Source organism: Mustela putorius, unplaced genomic scaffold, assembly GCF_011764305.1.
Source record: "Mustela putorius furo isolate JIRA1106 unplaced genomic scaffold, ASM1176430v1.1 tig00000788_pilon_pilon_pilon, whole genome shotgun sequence".
Classification (NCBI taxonomy): Eukaryota; Metazoa; Chordata; class Mammalia; order Carnivora; family Mustelidae; genus Mustela; species Mustela putorius.
In genome coordinates, this window is record NW_025421481.1 from 10707664 (window position 1) to 10724482 (window position 16819).

General features: G+C 47.7%; 1 protein-coding gene across 1 annotated transcript in view; it reads right to left on the bottom strand.

Moving 5' to 3' along the window:
- PLXNC1 (plexin C1) overlaps positions 1 to 16819 on the bottom strand; it is a 143214-nt gene that overhangs the window by 16020 nt on the left and 110375 nt on the right. The window contains exons 22-23 of the mRNA XM_045084841.1: positions 8877 to 9054; positions 6548 to 6651 (exon numbers count right to left, since the gene is read on the bottom strand). Coding sequence (XP_044940776.1) covers positions 6548 to 6651; positions 8877 to 9054 — 282 coding nt within the window. The remainder of the gene's footprint in view (positions 1 to 6547; positions 6652 to 8876; positions 9055 to 16819) is intronic.

Sequence of the window (16819 nt, forward strand, 5' to 3'; positions counted from 1 at the left end):
GCACCCCCTTAGCAACACTCAGACACCAAGTTTATGAGACCGTTTGAACAGCATTAAAAAATTCCTCCCCAGGAAGTGCTGGATAGGCTCTGTTTCTAAGCCAATAAATATCTTTTTATAAAAGGAAGCTGGTGGCTCATTCTGGGTAATTGTCAAAGAATGAATCCCAAATGGATCCTGTTGAGTGTTGAGCCAATACTCCACTACTGTCAGACGCTTTGTTTGGCTAAGCGTGAGCACCCTCGCCCTGTAAGCACAAACACCACGGATGGGCCTTCCGATAAGGAGCGCTGCCAGAAGTTCAAACGTCTTCTCAAGAGCTGGCAACGACTCGCGGCTGGCACTGAGCTCAGGCATTAGAAGAGCGCAGACGCAGCTTGTACCAAGGAAATTTTACTCTGAAATTATCTCCCAAGAGCAAGTGTAAAGCATTTTATTAGTGGATGAGTTGTGTGTGTGTGTGTGTGTGTGTCTGAGCCTGCGTGTGTGAGTGTATTTCTAACTTGCACAGCTGCTCCAGGGCTGGAACATTTCCCCCCACGTGACACTTTACCGCCATTGTGAGACAGAAAGTAGTTTATTTACAGATGTTGAGGAGCGGGGCGGGGGGTGGGGGGGAAGGTTTCCATTTTCTATTTTGCACAAGTCAGCTGCTGCCGAGTTAAGGACAGAAATGTCTTTTTGTAAAGGGCCACAGAATCTAAAGTGTTAAAAATATGATGCTGTTTGTTCCATCTGAGGAGCTCCAAATGCTTTCCTAAGAGTGACTCATTAATCCTCCTGTACTCCTGTGAGGCAGGGAGCATCCTCTGGGCCCCTACTTTAGGAATGAAAACCAAATTAAATCAAAGAAAGATTAATGTCACTAGATGGATCTTCGGCAGGAATGTTTCCCCAGCCCAGAGCAGAACTGGTAACACAGGGCTATTTCAAATTAAATTCCCTCCAGCCTCACAGTGCTCCAGGATTCAATGAGACAAGAAGGCTCTACCCCTTCGGTGATGACTGGCCCATGTTGGAACAGGGTGGAGGAAACTAGAGACTCCTCCGGCAGCAGCATTAGGAATTATGACCACACAGGGCTAAAAGGACTCATTTCAACAATTTCAAGTCACTCCCGAAATAAACAGAAGGTACACATCCTCCAAAGCATGTGCAATGAAGGTTTTCTTGTTGTAAAATATTTCTCTGAAGCCTAAGTTGAAGAAAATTCCATAAAAATAGATTTTCTAGATATATAAGGTTGAACTTGGATTTAACCTTACAGATCTGCCATTTTTGTAGGTAAAAACGGTCAAATATTGACCATTTCATATTGTTTAGCCTAAGAGAAAAGCGAGAATTTTAGCCTAAGAATTTTATGGAAAATTATGAAATTTTGTGATACTTTTTTTCTTAAAGAAAAAAAATTGAAAACACAATAATCAATACAAATCACCATGTGGAAACCCATACTGGTATCTCTCATTCCTAAAATGATATTCTATGGAAAACAGAGATCTATTCAACTAGTGTTGCCCCTGCAACCACTCATCAATTCTGTTCTCCCCGTCTACTGCTTTGGCTCTTCCCACTGACATCCCAAGGCTGGAGGCAAATGAGAAAGGAATCTAATTTCTCAGGGCCAAAGGGATAACCTTGTTCAGTCCATGAGCAAAGGAGGCTCAGGACTCATCAGAGTGTTTAGAAAGGACCCACCAGAAAATTCTCAACATACAAATCACACACGTGGTTTTTGACACCCAGGACAGAATGCTAAAGGATTTTCTTGCAACTAGTTAAAATGCCAGTAGGGCTCCTGCTTCTTCTTTGGTACTTGGAATTAAGCCTGGGCCAGTAGCAAACTCCCTCTGAGGATTATCAGAGAGAACCCTAACCTCATCCTCTGGGAGTGAGCTTGGCCTCCAAGAGGGTGCCTGAGTTTGGGAACCTAAGTACTCCCCTGCTTTTCTCGGGCTGGAGTTGTGAGCTCTTTGATGCCTGAAAGAGGCTTCCTATCTGAGGGAGGCAACCACTGTGCTCTCCAAGGACTGCTGGCCTTTAATGATACTAAGGTAGGATTAGAAATAAGGCACCATTCTAATAAACTCACTGACACAAGGTCTGTCAGAAGATTTGATAAACTCACTGACACGAGGTCTGTCAGAAGATTTTAAGAGATGTTACCTTCTTGACTTTGACATCAGAGACAGTAACTACCAGCATCTCTCATGACGCGGTCCAGTTTCCTAGCCAAGGCTGCCTTCGAGGCTGGGGCCACAGGCTACAAGCCTGCTTCCAAGCAAGGACAGGGTGCAAATGATTCCTCTTGCATCGGCTTCTAGCCTTGGAGTACCCATGAGAAGAGCTATGTGAACTTGGTCAAGTTCCTCAGCCTCCCTGTGCCCTGACATGGGAATGACAGGATCTTCCTTGCCAGGCTGTAGCGAGGACTAAAACAGTTGCCGTTTGTAAGAGCTGCTGGAACAGTGCCCAGTGGGCAAGAAGCGCTCCCCTCATGTTAAATAAATAAACAAATCAATCTCTGAAGTCACCCACACTATGAGAGACCTTTAGTCAAATCCCTTTACCACAGTGTCACGGATGACACACCTGACTGGAAGGACCCCTGACTTTACCTGGCAGACACTTTGGAACATTCCATGAGCTTTAAATGTCATCTGAATGACAATTGTGGCATTAGCAGAGACCGCAGTGGCATTAGCACAGGACTGTTGTGAGAATATTCTTCAACACCACGAGTGGTTAGTCGTCTTTTCTGCCCTCAGACTCTCGCAGCTCAGAATGAGACGTGCGATGTTCAGAGAACATTTCCTGCCGGACACAACACCTGTTCTGCACCCTCGATACCACCCTCTCGCAGGGTGTGAGGGCCGTGACACTATCCAGTGAAATGTCACATGGGGGTAGAGGGGAGGGGAAGAGAGAGCCTGGACCCAGAGACACCCCCCCCCCAACTCCTCAGCTCCGGAACACACCGAAGTTTCCTTCATTGTAAATGACACACAGCGACGGCCAGTTAAGGAACCGCTTGGGGAAGATGTAATTATAGGGGAGAAAGATGCCTCTGGTTTAGTGTGTTTGTAGAGATGCTGGTTTTACCCCTTGTTTGCATGGTACAGAATGAGACCTCAGCAGACATTGGCCCTCCTCTGCTCTCATCTGATGGAAAAGGAGGGTCAGAAGAGCACCTTCGCCGTCATGAATGTGATCAGTGCTCATGCATGCAAACAGTGCTGTGGTCCCTGTAGAAAGCAATCCTGCGCATGTCTGGGGTTGGCGAGGACGCCTTACTACAGAGGACAGAGCACGGCCAGCAACAGGGTTGTGGAGATTGCATCTGGCCCACGAGATGCTGTATTTTTGCCGTGTCTTCAGATCCCCTCCAGAAACCTGTTCTTCAAATATTTGGACAGTAAATCATTCAGAGACCAGCTACACTCTATTTGCCCTAAGGACAGAAGAGGCAAGAAGAAACAGGCTCCCACTCCAGCAACAGGACTTTGTTTAGATAGGAGGAGGAACTGGCCGTCACTAAAGATTAACTTTAAAACCTAACTAATTTGGGCTAATTGGAGGGAGATGAGTCTGAATCACTTAAAATTCTGAGTTAGACCCTATTTTTAAATGAAATATAGTTTTTTGCTTTCAAGCACTTACAGTGACTCAAACTAGGGTACTTTAGTAAATGAATAAGAGTGGTAATTAGCATCTTGTCTCTTTGGAGGGAAAAGCCAGCTCTAGGAGAAAATTTTTTAACGAAAGGGCAAAAGTAAGCGTCAGCCTACCCCTGTCAAATTACTCCAGATTTTAAATCTGCGGGGAAACTACTAAACAGAGTACAGATTTAGGCGGCCAAGGGTGATGGAGGATACTTTTTTCTGAGCAGTCTTTGAAAAACAGGGCATTTGAGATGGTCCATGCGTAGAGAGCACAGGGCCGATGACCTCCCCAGTTTCCTTCAAGCTCTCTGAGTTTATTTGCCTTACGGCTTAGCTTTTTAAACATAAGGAGAATCCTTTAAACCCTTGTGTCCTAGTCTTGTCATTTATTACCACCATGTGGCAACGCTAGGGTATGAAGCCAATAAATCATTTGGACGGGAAGTGACTACAGGCCGGATTAATTTCATTATCATCCTTAAGCAGATAGGTGTCTAGCACAGCCGATGTCTCCAGTGAAGACTGATGTCCTATCTCTCCTGACAGCCTTCCCCTGGCCTTCCAGACAGCTATGGTGGCTCTTCCCTTTCGCTACTGGAGAGTCTAGTCCTGCCTTCCCCCCGGCCCCAAACCCCTTCCTTTGTGGCACACCTTGTGCCCTAGCTAGGGTTGCTGGGGGACGCCAAGAAGCCTGTCCAGGCTGCCCCCCCCAACCCCCGCACAGCTGAGAAGGCAAGCACCCTAGTCAAGAACATCAAAGGAGGGCGTCGGTGATGGGGTTCCTTCCAGACTGGCCAGACACACACTCACTGCTCGGACACAGGCAAGGAAGGAGATGGCTCCCAGGCTTCACTGAACATCAGACTGAAGCCATACTCAGCCCGTCTCTAAGGACTTCTACTTGCAGAGCAGCCGCCCCGATCTAACCACCTCCTCTCCGTTAAAACAACACCCATCCCCCACCCCCAGCAGTGTGTCTCGCAGTGCTGCGCGCGTGGCAGGAAAGTCCCCTGGGGAGTTTCACCAACTCCACCAGCCAAGAGCTCTTGGCAAGAGGACAGCAGGGCGAGTCCAGAAGCAAGCTGTGGCTCTGTAGCTCTCTCTGCCAGGTGCTCTCCAGCAAAGGCTCTGGGGACAGCACCCAGCCAGGGGTCACCCCAAGCAGCTCTTCCCAAACTGGCTCTGAGAACCACTCAGCCGGAGGGCCCAAGGGAGAGGGGTCCTCTGTCCACTGCTCTCTCAGGAACAGTCTCTTCTTCCTACGGGGGGAGGGGGCAGCCCGCAGGCTCCATAGGCCTTCCTGTGCCAACCACGTGTTCCTGTGACTTCGAAAGACAGGAGGCGCCAACTTTCCAAGAGGTCTGGGAAGCTGCTCCTGCCCTCCTTTACCGCCGGAAGAGCTCCTGCGTCGGGGCCTCTGCTCGCCGCCATCCCTGAGCGCCATCTTGACCTTCCATCACCCAGAAGCTCTCCATCCCCTTCCCATCTCTGAGTCCCTCTGCTCGTCTCCATCTCAACAGCCACTACGTCATCAATCCTCACCTGAAATTCTTCTCGTGGCAGCTTCCAAGGGCCCCCCTGTTACCAGGTTTGTACCTCCTACCCATGTTCCACACACAGCCGCAGGCATTTCTGAGACACAAATCCCTCAAGATCCTCCAGTGGCTTCTTTGGGGACAAAAGTCAAATTCCTGAAGAAGCTGACAGAGCCGCACAATAGGTCCCCCTCTCCCCACCCATGGCTTCCCACCCCACTTCTCTGCCTTCCGCCTTGACAGGCTGTGGTGAACCCTGGGGCCCAACTCTCTTGGTCCAAATCTTGGCTCCGCCGCTGGCTAGCTGCTGGTAAACCTCCCTGTGCCTCAGTGTACCCATCTGTAAAGAGGGTTAATAACAGCCCCCACCTCAGAGGTCTGCTATATAAAGGATGGAGTAAGCAAAAAGGAGGGGCAGGGCGGAGGACAGCGTCTGGCACGGTGAGGCCTCCATCGCGTTGGCTGCTGTTGGCTCTCATGGCCACCCTCACACCTCTCGAGTTTTAGAGAGTTGAGCAGTCTTTCTGTGGAAGAACTGTGGGGTATGCAGGCGCCCCACCCCAGCCCAGTTAAGTCCTCCTCTGCCTTCAGGTCTCTGCTGAGTCATAGCTTCCCTCCAGGAAGCTTTCTCTGATGCTCCAAGCCACAGCCCCGTCTCACCGTACATGTTGCCTCCTTCCTTGTCTCCGTCCCCTCTTCCCCGTCCTTGAGGCAGCAGGCTCCTCGAGGTCAGGAACCTGCAAGCCCAGCACTGGGCACAGAGCCGACAGTCCACAAAGACCTGGGTAATGTGGCTGAATAATCCCCACCGTCCCAGCGTGTTCAGGAACCTTCCCTGCCTCCTTTCTCTTTTTCTAGATAGGCTTCTCTGGCACACAGCTCTCTGAGAGGGCACGTGCACCCCATACCCACCTTGGCACTCAGCCAGCATGTGGGTCATGGGCCCCAGGAGGTTTGACTGAGGACTGTAAACAAACAAGAAATGTCGAACTTCCTCGGGGGTGGGGGTGGGGGGGGACAGTACACAAAGGTTACAAGGTTCTGTGAACATTGTGGACAGCCGTGAGGCGAGGTTTCCCATCCAAACTGCAGGATGGAAAGCGATCCGTCAAAAGAAAATCGACGGCCTGGCAGAGGAGGATGCTGGGGGAACCACAGGCCACGACAGACGGGGGTTCCTGGGAGCTTCCGAATGAGCAATGAAGGACACAATCAGCAAACTATGCCAGAAAATGGTGGGAGTTGTGTAATTTAAAAAAAAAAAGAATTTCCATGGTATTACCTGGAGATGATCTAATCCAGTCAGGACGGGGCTCGGGGAAGATGTCAGGGTCTCAGCCCTGCTCTTACCTCGTAGTGGCCGATGGTATTTAGCTTGGTTATTCCATCTTCGAGAATCACAGACGAACTATCAATATCCAGCAGCTCTTTCTGTCGTGTTCCCACTTGTAGCTCTGGGAAGGAAAACAAAAAAGTCTATTTTGTTCTCTGACATTATAGTGAGAAAGTTTAAATGTTCCTCTGTAATAACAGTAGCAATTATTATTTATGGATACAGCTTAAATAAAGTGGTTAATATTAGTTTGAAGGTTCGGTGATATCTCAGCCAGACAGGGAGCCCGAGTTTTGTTTTGTTTTTGTTTTGTGTTTAGGGCTTTGACTTTTAAGACAATGTTTCCCTGAAGCTTATACTCTGAGGCTAAGCCTGGAAGTAAAGCCAATGAAAACAAAATAATGTATCCTTAGAGAGATGAAGCTCTGCAGAAAATTCTAACACCAAATTTGTATGTTCCCAAGCAGGTGCGTTGGGGCCAGTCTCCTGTCCATCCCTGCGTGGGGGTGGGAATGGTGGGCTAACACCCCAAGCCACAGGTCTCAAGCTCTTTCATGGAGGTTTCCCACTTGTGCCCTAGGGCCAGAATGTGGCCCACTGATGTGTATTTTCTTTTGTGAACCTTCACAGTGTTTCACTTATTACTAATGTCAATTCAACACCAACAGTCAATGATCAGGAGATGGCTCATAAAAATTCAGACTGAGTTCTCTTTAAAAAAAAAAATGGGGTCATCTGCTAACACTGACCCCCAAAGACCCACATGCAACTATTGGCTGAGGGTAAGTGGGACCTGGCCCCTTCGATGCGGAGTCCTCCGCCAATGAAGGTGGGTCCCATTTCCTGGTGTCCTAAGTGGACCAATACAGTGGTTGCCCCTCTGGGCCTCTGAGTTTGTGAGCTTCTGCTAGAGGCCGTCCCACCACAACTGCTCTGGGATCGGATTCTAGTACAACTGTAAGGCTGGTTCTGAAGGTTCGCCTTAGTTCCCCAGGCCAACCCGAGGTGGCCCACAAGATCATCATGAGAGCGGAAGCCTGGCAGGCTGGGAGGCTGTGCCTCCACTTCTCATCAGGCTACAACGTGAAGCTTCTAGTTGACTTGCTCTGCTCCCTGCCTTGCCCTATCAGGAGGAACTGGTGGGCTCAGGGCACGGCGAGAGGGTGCTGCCGCGGACTCCTCGGTGACAGGACTGAGGCCACCAGGCTGTCCTCCCTGTGGCTGTCGGCTCCCCGCACCCAGCTCCTGGCGGCCAGAACCACACACTGGCCAGAGGGAGGCTGCTGCAAGAGGTTGATGCTTCTAGTAAGGTTGACCACAGTCTCCCATCTGGGTCTGCCTCTTTGACCCGGCCGCTAACCAGGTGAGCTACAGTGGCCTTCAAGCATCTGACAGGCCACCCACAGGACACAGAAGAGAGGCAGAAGAGAGGCCCCTCTCTCTGAAGCCACGTCACACAGCTGCCACACACCTGTACGGCTCCTTGCACCTGCCAGGCCCCGCCCCCTGGCTGCTCTCAATGGCCATTTGGTGGGAGGTTTGGCCTTGGAGGGTCGGGCGGGACGACTTCAGTTGCCTGCTTCACCGAGGCTACAGCCGTACCTCGAGGGGAGATGAACCTGGTTACGCTGTCTGTCACCGCTGTGATTTTACTCTTCTTTCCTGTCCCATTATCTGCTATAAAATCCACGCGGCGGTCTCTGGGGAGGGCCGCGGGGAGCTCAACTTGAAAATGTTGACGAACATTTGAGTGCAGCGGAGCCCGGTTAGCTCGCTCATGCGGACGCTTGCCTCCGAAGTGTACAGCTAGAGCCCCAGAAAGAATTCGCAGCAGACGCTGCTCCGGGCTGGGGGGCAGGACGCAGACCACGCTTGATGCAGGATGCAACGGGCAGCGAGGAGGAGGACCTTTCCAGGGCGCGGGAGTCAACCCCAGGGTCTGAGCCACCCGCTAATGACCCGCTCGGTGTCACAACCAACAAATCAAACGCCAGTGCAAAACGCAACACAGAGAGCGGGCGCGGGGTGCCCGCCTTTCTGTACTTCCCGATGCAAGGTGAATCCATTCTGTCTTGGGGCGAGCAATCTCATGAATCTGATTTACAAACATAATGTTTTTTTAAAAAAACCAGCGTCTTTGAAGGATAATGCTTCCTAGGAGGACTCATGCTGCTCGTGGGGGAGCCGTGCAGGCTCCGGGCCCCCAGAGGTGCCCGCTGGGAGCGGTCTGGGGGAGTAAGCTTCCATCCGCCGAGGCTTGTGGGCGGTGGGCGGGGAGGAAGGGGGAGATAGTGGGGGAGACGTGCACCCGGGGGTGGGGGCAAAATAACTCCCTCATTGCCTTACCCAGGCCAATTTCGTTCAGCTGAAGTCCATAAGGAGAGCCATTTTTGCTTAGGAAAGCCTGGAAGATCTTTTCTTTGGCTTGGCCTATGGTGTCACAATCAAGAACATTGACTGAAATGTTCCGACAGACATCTGCACTCTCATTTTCCGGGATCTTTTCAAAGACAACGTTTAATGCCTGCAAGAACACAAACAGGTTTCCCAGTCTATTAGATAATTGCCATCTGAAAGGCATTCATAAAAGACACAAACCTTGGCGAGTCCTACTAATACCTCTGACGGCACCTTAGCAAACACTGTGTCGCATTATACTACGTTAATCTCTTCCCCGTAACCCATTCTTTTCAGGGATAATGGAAAGGAAAACAGAAAAGTGAAAACTCTCATTACAGAACCAGTATTGAATAAATATATCCGAGAGTAAAACATATATACCCATAAATATTCTAGAAGTCGTGACTTCTAATTTCATCCTCCCCCTCCAAAAGGAAAAAAAAAAAGGAAAATGTTCCACAGTAGATGAGGGCAGGCTGGTGATTATTGTTTTTATTAACAGGACCACGGAGTCCCAGAAGTGAAGTTCCAGGTGACAAGAAAGGTCAGGAGGTCCCCATATTGATCCTGCTGGAAGAGGTCACTTTTCAATGTGCGTATTAATGACAAGAACATTTATCGCCCCCTTCACTTGGACATCCTCAGTCAGCTTCCCGAGTCTTCATTAAACCCCCCTGAGGCCCTCACCCAGCACTACTAGTCTCACGTGCTTTATTTTACCTCTCAACGCCCGTTACTTAACACTTCCTCAGTTAACGCTCTCCCAGTATATCAAACCCTCAGAATGGGACACCTGGGGGATGGAAGGCCTTGGTGAACGTGTGAAAACACAGAACTAGGGAGCCTTTCAGGTTTACTTTGAGAACCGACTCACGTAACACAACCAAGTTTCCCTACTGCAGCTCCTCAGGGGGCTGGGAGGGATCCCACTCAGAGAAAGGCTGGGAGTGTTCCTGTAATTAGCATAGCACACAGTTTGGATCTGAAGGCACCTTGGAGATGGCAGAATCGAGAATCTGGTGTGAAATTCCCAGTCATTTAACATTGTTGAACCTGGTTGCCATGATGGAATGTAAAATGATTACTGGAAATGTTAAAAAAAAAAAAAATGAAAACACAATTAAGGGGAAATCGGGGATCCTTGGGGTTCACTCAACTTTCAAATGGGTATAGTAACACCGTGGGCCTTCTAGTGTTGTGACAGAGATTAAATGAGATGATGCCTGTCGCTCGCTTGGCACAGGGACAGGCTGCTGGGACGGGCTGGACACTGATGCTGAGGATGACGAGGACAGCGGTGAGCGACGGTCTCGCGTCACTTCTCAGAACATTTACTATAGCTAGTGTCATGTGCCGCCACAAGGAGACGCAGAGAGCCCGCTGAAGCCGAGCAGCCAGGGCTCAGACTCCATGCTCTGTGTCCAGCAGGGCAAGGATCGTGTTGCCTGCGAACAGGGGAACCACCCGCTCTGGGGACGGAGTTTTCCGTCAGTTTTCCGCTCAGTTTTCCCTGCTACCCAGTGGGAGTCACAATGGCAACTGCCCCGGGCTCTGGGACTGGCAACTAAATTAACCTCGGGGCACAGAGCACGGGGTCTGGCTGGCGAGCCCTTGGGAAATGCGATGACAGAAGGACCAGGGTCATGGGAGAGGGGACGGCAAACCCTGGGAGGGTTCTTGTCAAGGCCTTCGCACCTTGCTTCTACACTCCTGCTGACAATTACACACAGTCCACTTCGGTCCAGTCCCAACTACACGATAAACACTCTGAGGCTGTGGGGTCTGAACTCCGCAGACCTACAGGACAGGACGGAAGGCAGGGTGTGGTGGCAGGAGGCCAAGGGCTGGGCGGACCATCTAGAAGGAATCAGAGGCCACTCCTGTGCCAGAGTCCTCTCCCTTGCCTTCCCGGTTCAGCACATTGATGGACACCCTGCCAACTTCAATTCTAGACACACTTCTTTTAATCTTCCCAACATCCTAGTTAGGGGGCTGTGTTCTTATTATCCCCTCCCCCTTTTTTTTAAAGTAGGCTCCAAGCCCAGCGTGGGGCTTGAACTCATGACCTGAGCTCAAGACCTGAACTGGATCAAGAACCAGCTTAACTGACTGAGCTTAACTGACTGAGCCACCTGCCAACCTCTGACCCCCACTGACTTTTTAAAGTAATATTATCCCCACTTTTGAGTGAGGAACTGGAGGTATAGAGGGGTCAAATAACGCCTGCCGGAGACACAACTCGTAAGTGGCAGAGCGAGGAGTGGGCACTGTGAACCACTCAGCGACGGGGTTCCCCACACCCAGTCCCCTCTCACCCCTGCTTCCACCCACAGCCCAGGAACCCTGGGCCTCTGGGACAAGCTCGAAGCAAAGTCCTGAGCGAAACGCCCGCCACAAACGGGGCTTCTAGAGGCGGAAACACGGGTCCTGCCCTCACAGTCCAAGTAGACCTGTCCCTGTCTCCCCACAACTCTGCATGCTGCTGTCGCACCAGGGAATGAGGGTGGTTACACTGTTTCATGGGGCTTCCAAAGATAAAGACAACTGGAAAGCCCCTCTTAATCAGAGCTCCAGCGATCCCAGCTTGTTTCATAGTTTTATAGGTATTTGTGAAATAACACTGTGACTACCTAAAGGGCACAATTGTCTTTAACAAAAACACCCCTTTAGAGGCAATAAATGTTCTACTTAAAAACATAACCAAAAGGAGAAAAAAAATCTTAACTGGATGTAAAATAATGTAAATCCGCCACTACCTCCATAGCTGGATGGGTGGGAGAAAGGTAAAATGGGATTTGAGAGAGGCCACAGGGAATTCAGAGAGTCAATTCAGACACAAATTGATTTTTTTATACTGCAAACCTTAGTTCCAACAGCAATTTCCTAATGCCTTACCTGGCATCAGGGGCTCCCGAGTGGGCCCCACCTTTTCACCCCACCCCTACCCCCGGGGCTCAGGGAGTGCACACTGGGCTCTGATTTCCACAGGGAAAGATTCCCCCATGGAAGCACCATCTCTCCCCTTACAAACCCATTTAGCCAGAATCTTCCCTGTGCCCTACTCGGTGTTAGGGGCAGGGTATAGGAGGGACCTTAAGATATAGTCCTTGTTTTTGGGTAATTCACAGTGTGTTTGACAAACTACAGCATCACCTTTGAAACAGTATTTAGCCACTAGGTGCAAGGGCATCCCCCTCAGTCAGTGTTGATAGAAAATTCAAGAAGGGAGGCTAGACGGGCTGAGAGCTCTGAGCACAGGCATCAGACCATCTGGATTATCCCCTTATGCTACTTAACTGTGGGAGTGTGGGTAAGTCATCTAATTTCTCTGAGCCTTAACACTCTCTTCCTTCCTTTCTTTCTCTTTTTCTTTTCTTTTCTCTTCTCTTTTCTTTTTTCTTTCTTTTTCTTTTTTCTTTTCCTTTCCTTCCTTCTTTCCTTCTGTACCCACTGTGGGGCTTGAACTCACAACCCTGAGATAGAGTCACATGCTGTATCGACTGAGCCAGCCAGGCACGCCAACACTCTCACTGTTTCTATTTAAAAGGAGTGACAAGACCACCAAATAATGACATAATAATAGCAAATTAAGGAGTGCTTCCTGTGTGCCAAATACTGTTATAAACTATGTCTGTGTATTTGTATTTAAGAATCTCAGAAAGCTTATCTCATAGATTCTATTATTTTCATTTTACAGATGACAAACTGAGGCACAGAGAAGTTAAGGAAATTGCACAAGATCACCTAGCAAGAAAATGGTAGAAGCAGGCACTTAAGCTTCAGGTTCTTAAAACTTTGGTGATCCTGCCTTTCAAAAGATGAAAATGTTTTGTAAACTAAGCATGGTCCAGATCTATAGGATGGCAATTGGTCTTCAGTACTCACAAAAGACTAAAGTGCTTGAAAATCTATGCTGGTCTTTTCTCCAGAAATCTGTCCCTGAATAGCTCTGGCTTTCCCTATTTCTTTGGCATAAATGTATCAACAAAGCTGAGACAACAGATACGGTTAGTGGTATATGGTCGTTTAACCCAGTTTTGGCCAATGAGATAGAAAGGGAAAGAGTTTCTACTCTAACAGAAGGGAACTGTAGTATTTGGAGCTGTGGCAGCTATTTTGTAATTAGGTGGGAGGCCAAAGAGGAGCACAGAGATAGTGACCCAGATGATTTATCCCTGGGATACAATGGTTGTTCAACATTCATATATCAATCAATGTGACAGAACAAATCAATAAGAGAAGAGAAAAGAACCACATGGTCCTCTCAATTGATGAAGAAAAAGCATTTGACAAGATATAGCATTCATTCCTGATTAAAACTATTTAAAGTAAACAAACAAACAAACAAAAACTCTTCAAAGTATGGGGTAGAAGGAACATTCCTCAAACTCATAAAATCTATCTATGAAAAACCCACAGTGAATATCATTCTCAATGGGGAAAAACTGAAAGCCTTCCTTTTGAGATCAGGAACACAGCAAGGATGTCCACTCTCACCACTATTGTTCAACATAATACTAGAAGTCCTAGCAACAGCAATCAGACAACAAAAGAAATAAAAGGTATTCAAATTGGCAAAGAAGATGTCAAACTTTCTCTCTTTGCAGATGACATGATACTTTACATGGAAAACCCAAAAGACTTCACCCCCAAACTACTAGAACTCATATAGAATTCAGAATAAACCTAACCAAAGAGGTAAAGGATCTGTACTCAAAGAACTACAGAACACTCATGAAAGAAATTGAAGAAGACACAAAAAGATGGAAAAACATTCCATGCTCATGGATTGGAAGAATAAACATTGTTAAAATGTCTATACTGCCCAAAGCAATGTATACTTTCAATGCCATCCCAATCGAAATTCCACTGGCATTCTTCAAAGTGCTGGAACAAACAATCCTAAAATTTGTATGGAACCAGAAATGACCCCGAATCGCTAAGGAAATGTTCAAAAAGAAAAAAAAAAAAAAAAGCTGGGGCATCACATTGCCTGATTTCAAGCTTTACTACAAAGCTGTGATCATCCAGACAGCATGGTACTGGTACAAAAACAGACACACAGACCAGTAGAACAGAGTAGAGAGTCCAGATATGGACCCTCAGTTCTATGGTCAAATAATCTGCAACAAAGCAAGAAAAAATATCCAATGGAAAAAAGAGAGTCTCTTCAATAAACGATGCTGGGAAAACTGGACAACTATGTATAGAAGAATGAAACTTGACCATTCTCTCACATCAGACACAAAGCTAAACTCGAAATTGATGAAAGATCTCAATGTGAGGCAGGAATCTATCAAAATCTTAGAGGCGAACATAGGCATTAACCTCTTCTGACACTGGCCATAGCAACTTGTTTCAAAACATATCTCCAAAGGCAGAGGAAACAAAAGCAAAAATGAACTTTTGGGACTTTATCATGATAAAAAGCTTCTGTACAGCAAAGGGAACAGTCAACAAAACAAAGAGGCAACCCACAGAATGGGAGAAGATATTCAAAATGACACTACAAAGGGCTGATATCCAAGATCTATAAAGAACTCCTCAAACTCAATGCCCAAAAAACAGACAGTCATGTCAAAAAATGGGCAGAAGACATGAACAGACACTTCTCCAAAGAAAACACACAAATGGCTAACAGACACATGAAAAAGTGTTCATCATCACTAGCCATCAGGGAGATGCAAATCAAAAGCACATTGAGATACCACCTTACACCCGTTAGAATGGCCAAAATCAACAAGACAGTAAGCAACAAGTGTTGGAGAGGATGTGGAGAAAGGGGAACCCTCTTACACTGTTGGTGGGAATGCAAGTTGGTGCAGCCACTTTGGAAAATAGGGTGGAGATTCCTCAAAAAATTAAAAATCAAGTTATCCTATGACCCTGCAATTACACTATTGGGTATTTACCCCAAAGATACAGATGTAGTGAAAAGAAGGGCCATCTGTACCCCAATGTTCATAGTAGCAATGTCCATAGTCGCCAAACTGTGGAAAGAACCAAGATGCTCTTCAGCAGATGAGTGGATAAAGAAGATGTGGTCCATATATACAATGGAGAATTATGCCTCCATCAGAAAGGACGAATACCCAACTTTTGTACCAACATGGACAGGACTGGAGGAGATGAAATAATTCAAGCAGAGAAAGCCAATTATTGTATGGTTTCACTTACTTGTGGAGCATAAGGAATAATATGGAGGACAATGGGAGAAGGAAAGGAAAAGTGAACTGGGGGAAATTAGAGGGGGGAGATGAAACACGAGAGACTGTGGACTCTGAGAAACAAACTGAGGGTTTTGAAGAGGAGGGGAGTGGAGGGTTGGGTTAGTGGTGAGTACTAAGGAGGGCACATATTCATGGAACACTGGATGTGGTGCATAAACAATGAATCTTGGAACACTGAAAAAAAAATAAAGATGTTTAAAAAAAAAAAAGAAAAAGAGAAAAAGCAAGAAAGAAAAAGAAAAATAATAAAGATGATGATCCTGATGAGCAGATGGACCAGCCTTAGGCTGCTCATCTCCTAACTTTCTGCACTGGAATGCAATTCCCTTATTCTGGTTTTTCTCTTACTTACAGCTGAATGTATCCAACCTGACAGAGCTCATTGTTGATGCTCAGGTAGCTAAATTCACTCACTAACACCCAGCTATTTGGCTCACCTATTGGGAACAGGGCATTGCAGAATATACAAAATAGAAACCTAGCAGTGATCCTGACTGGGAAGTATTTGAAGACTGGCAGAAAAACTGTGGAATGTATACAAAGAATTCTAATACCAGGTAGAAAATAGTAGGTATAGGTAGAGTGCTTAAGGGGTTCAGAGAGAATTACCTCTAGCTTAGAGGAGGTTTTTCAAAGGGAGAGAAATCAGGGAAGACTTCATGGAAGAAGAGACATTTGAATTGGGTCTGGAAAGGAACTGCACAGGCAGCAGTACACGAGGAGGCCTCTGGACCATGACACAACTGGCTTCAGTTCTAGCTAGACTGGTGAGTAGCAAGCTTCAATCCTCTATTTGGGCTACTAGGTCAGGAAGTCTAGATTAAAAAAAAAAAAAATCCCACTTCCTTTGAGTAGAGTGGAGGGTGGAGGACTTGAAGAACTGTGTTTGCCCTTTCAAAATCACCATCTGCCATCTGAGGGTTTCCATTATTATTTATGGAAACAAAAGCTGAAAAAAAAAACCACTGTTTTAGGTTTCTAATAATCACAGCGCTCACATACAGCATGCCGAGCAATTAACCATTACTAGGACTTGTCCCACACGCTGTGCTAATTCATTTACTCCTGCTCTGTGCATTGAAGAATTGCTCAGTGAAGTGGACACTATCATTAGCTTCACTTGACAGGTGAAGAAACAGACAGAAAGATGCTCAGAAATGTGTCCAAGGTCACAGAGCTGCTGAGGGTCATCACTAGGCTATGTCCACCCTCTTAACTGCAAACCCCAAAGGCCAGTCAAGGTGATAAACGTCCAGTGGCAGTCCGGGTGGGCCTGGGGTTCTCGATAAATGCTCTCAGAGAAGGCAGGCTGGATGCAGACAGCCTCGAAGAGGAGGCTTGACCTCCCTAGCTTGGCTTGGCCTGGAACCCCATGGAAAGCACTCAGTCTGGAGAACCCCGTGGGCTGGTGCGAGTACCACCCACAGATATTTTTCTGGAGCTCACACTCAGCCAGAGGAAAGAGGACCTTTCCCAGCCTCTGTCGCAGCTCGGCATGGCCATGAGACTGCACGCTGGCCAATGGGATTAAGAGGACGTGTCCTGTGGTGGCCTCTAGGAAGCTTCCTTACAAGACAGCTGGTGACCATCTGTCCCCTTTTCTATAGCCCTACTTATGTCCTGCTGTCTGGAATGTGGAAGAAGGCTGTGTGGGGGGTG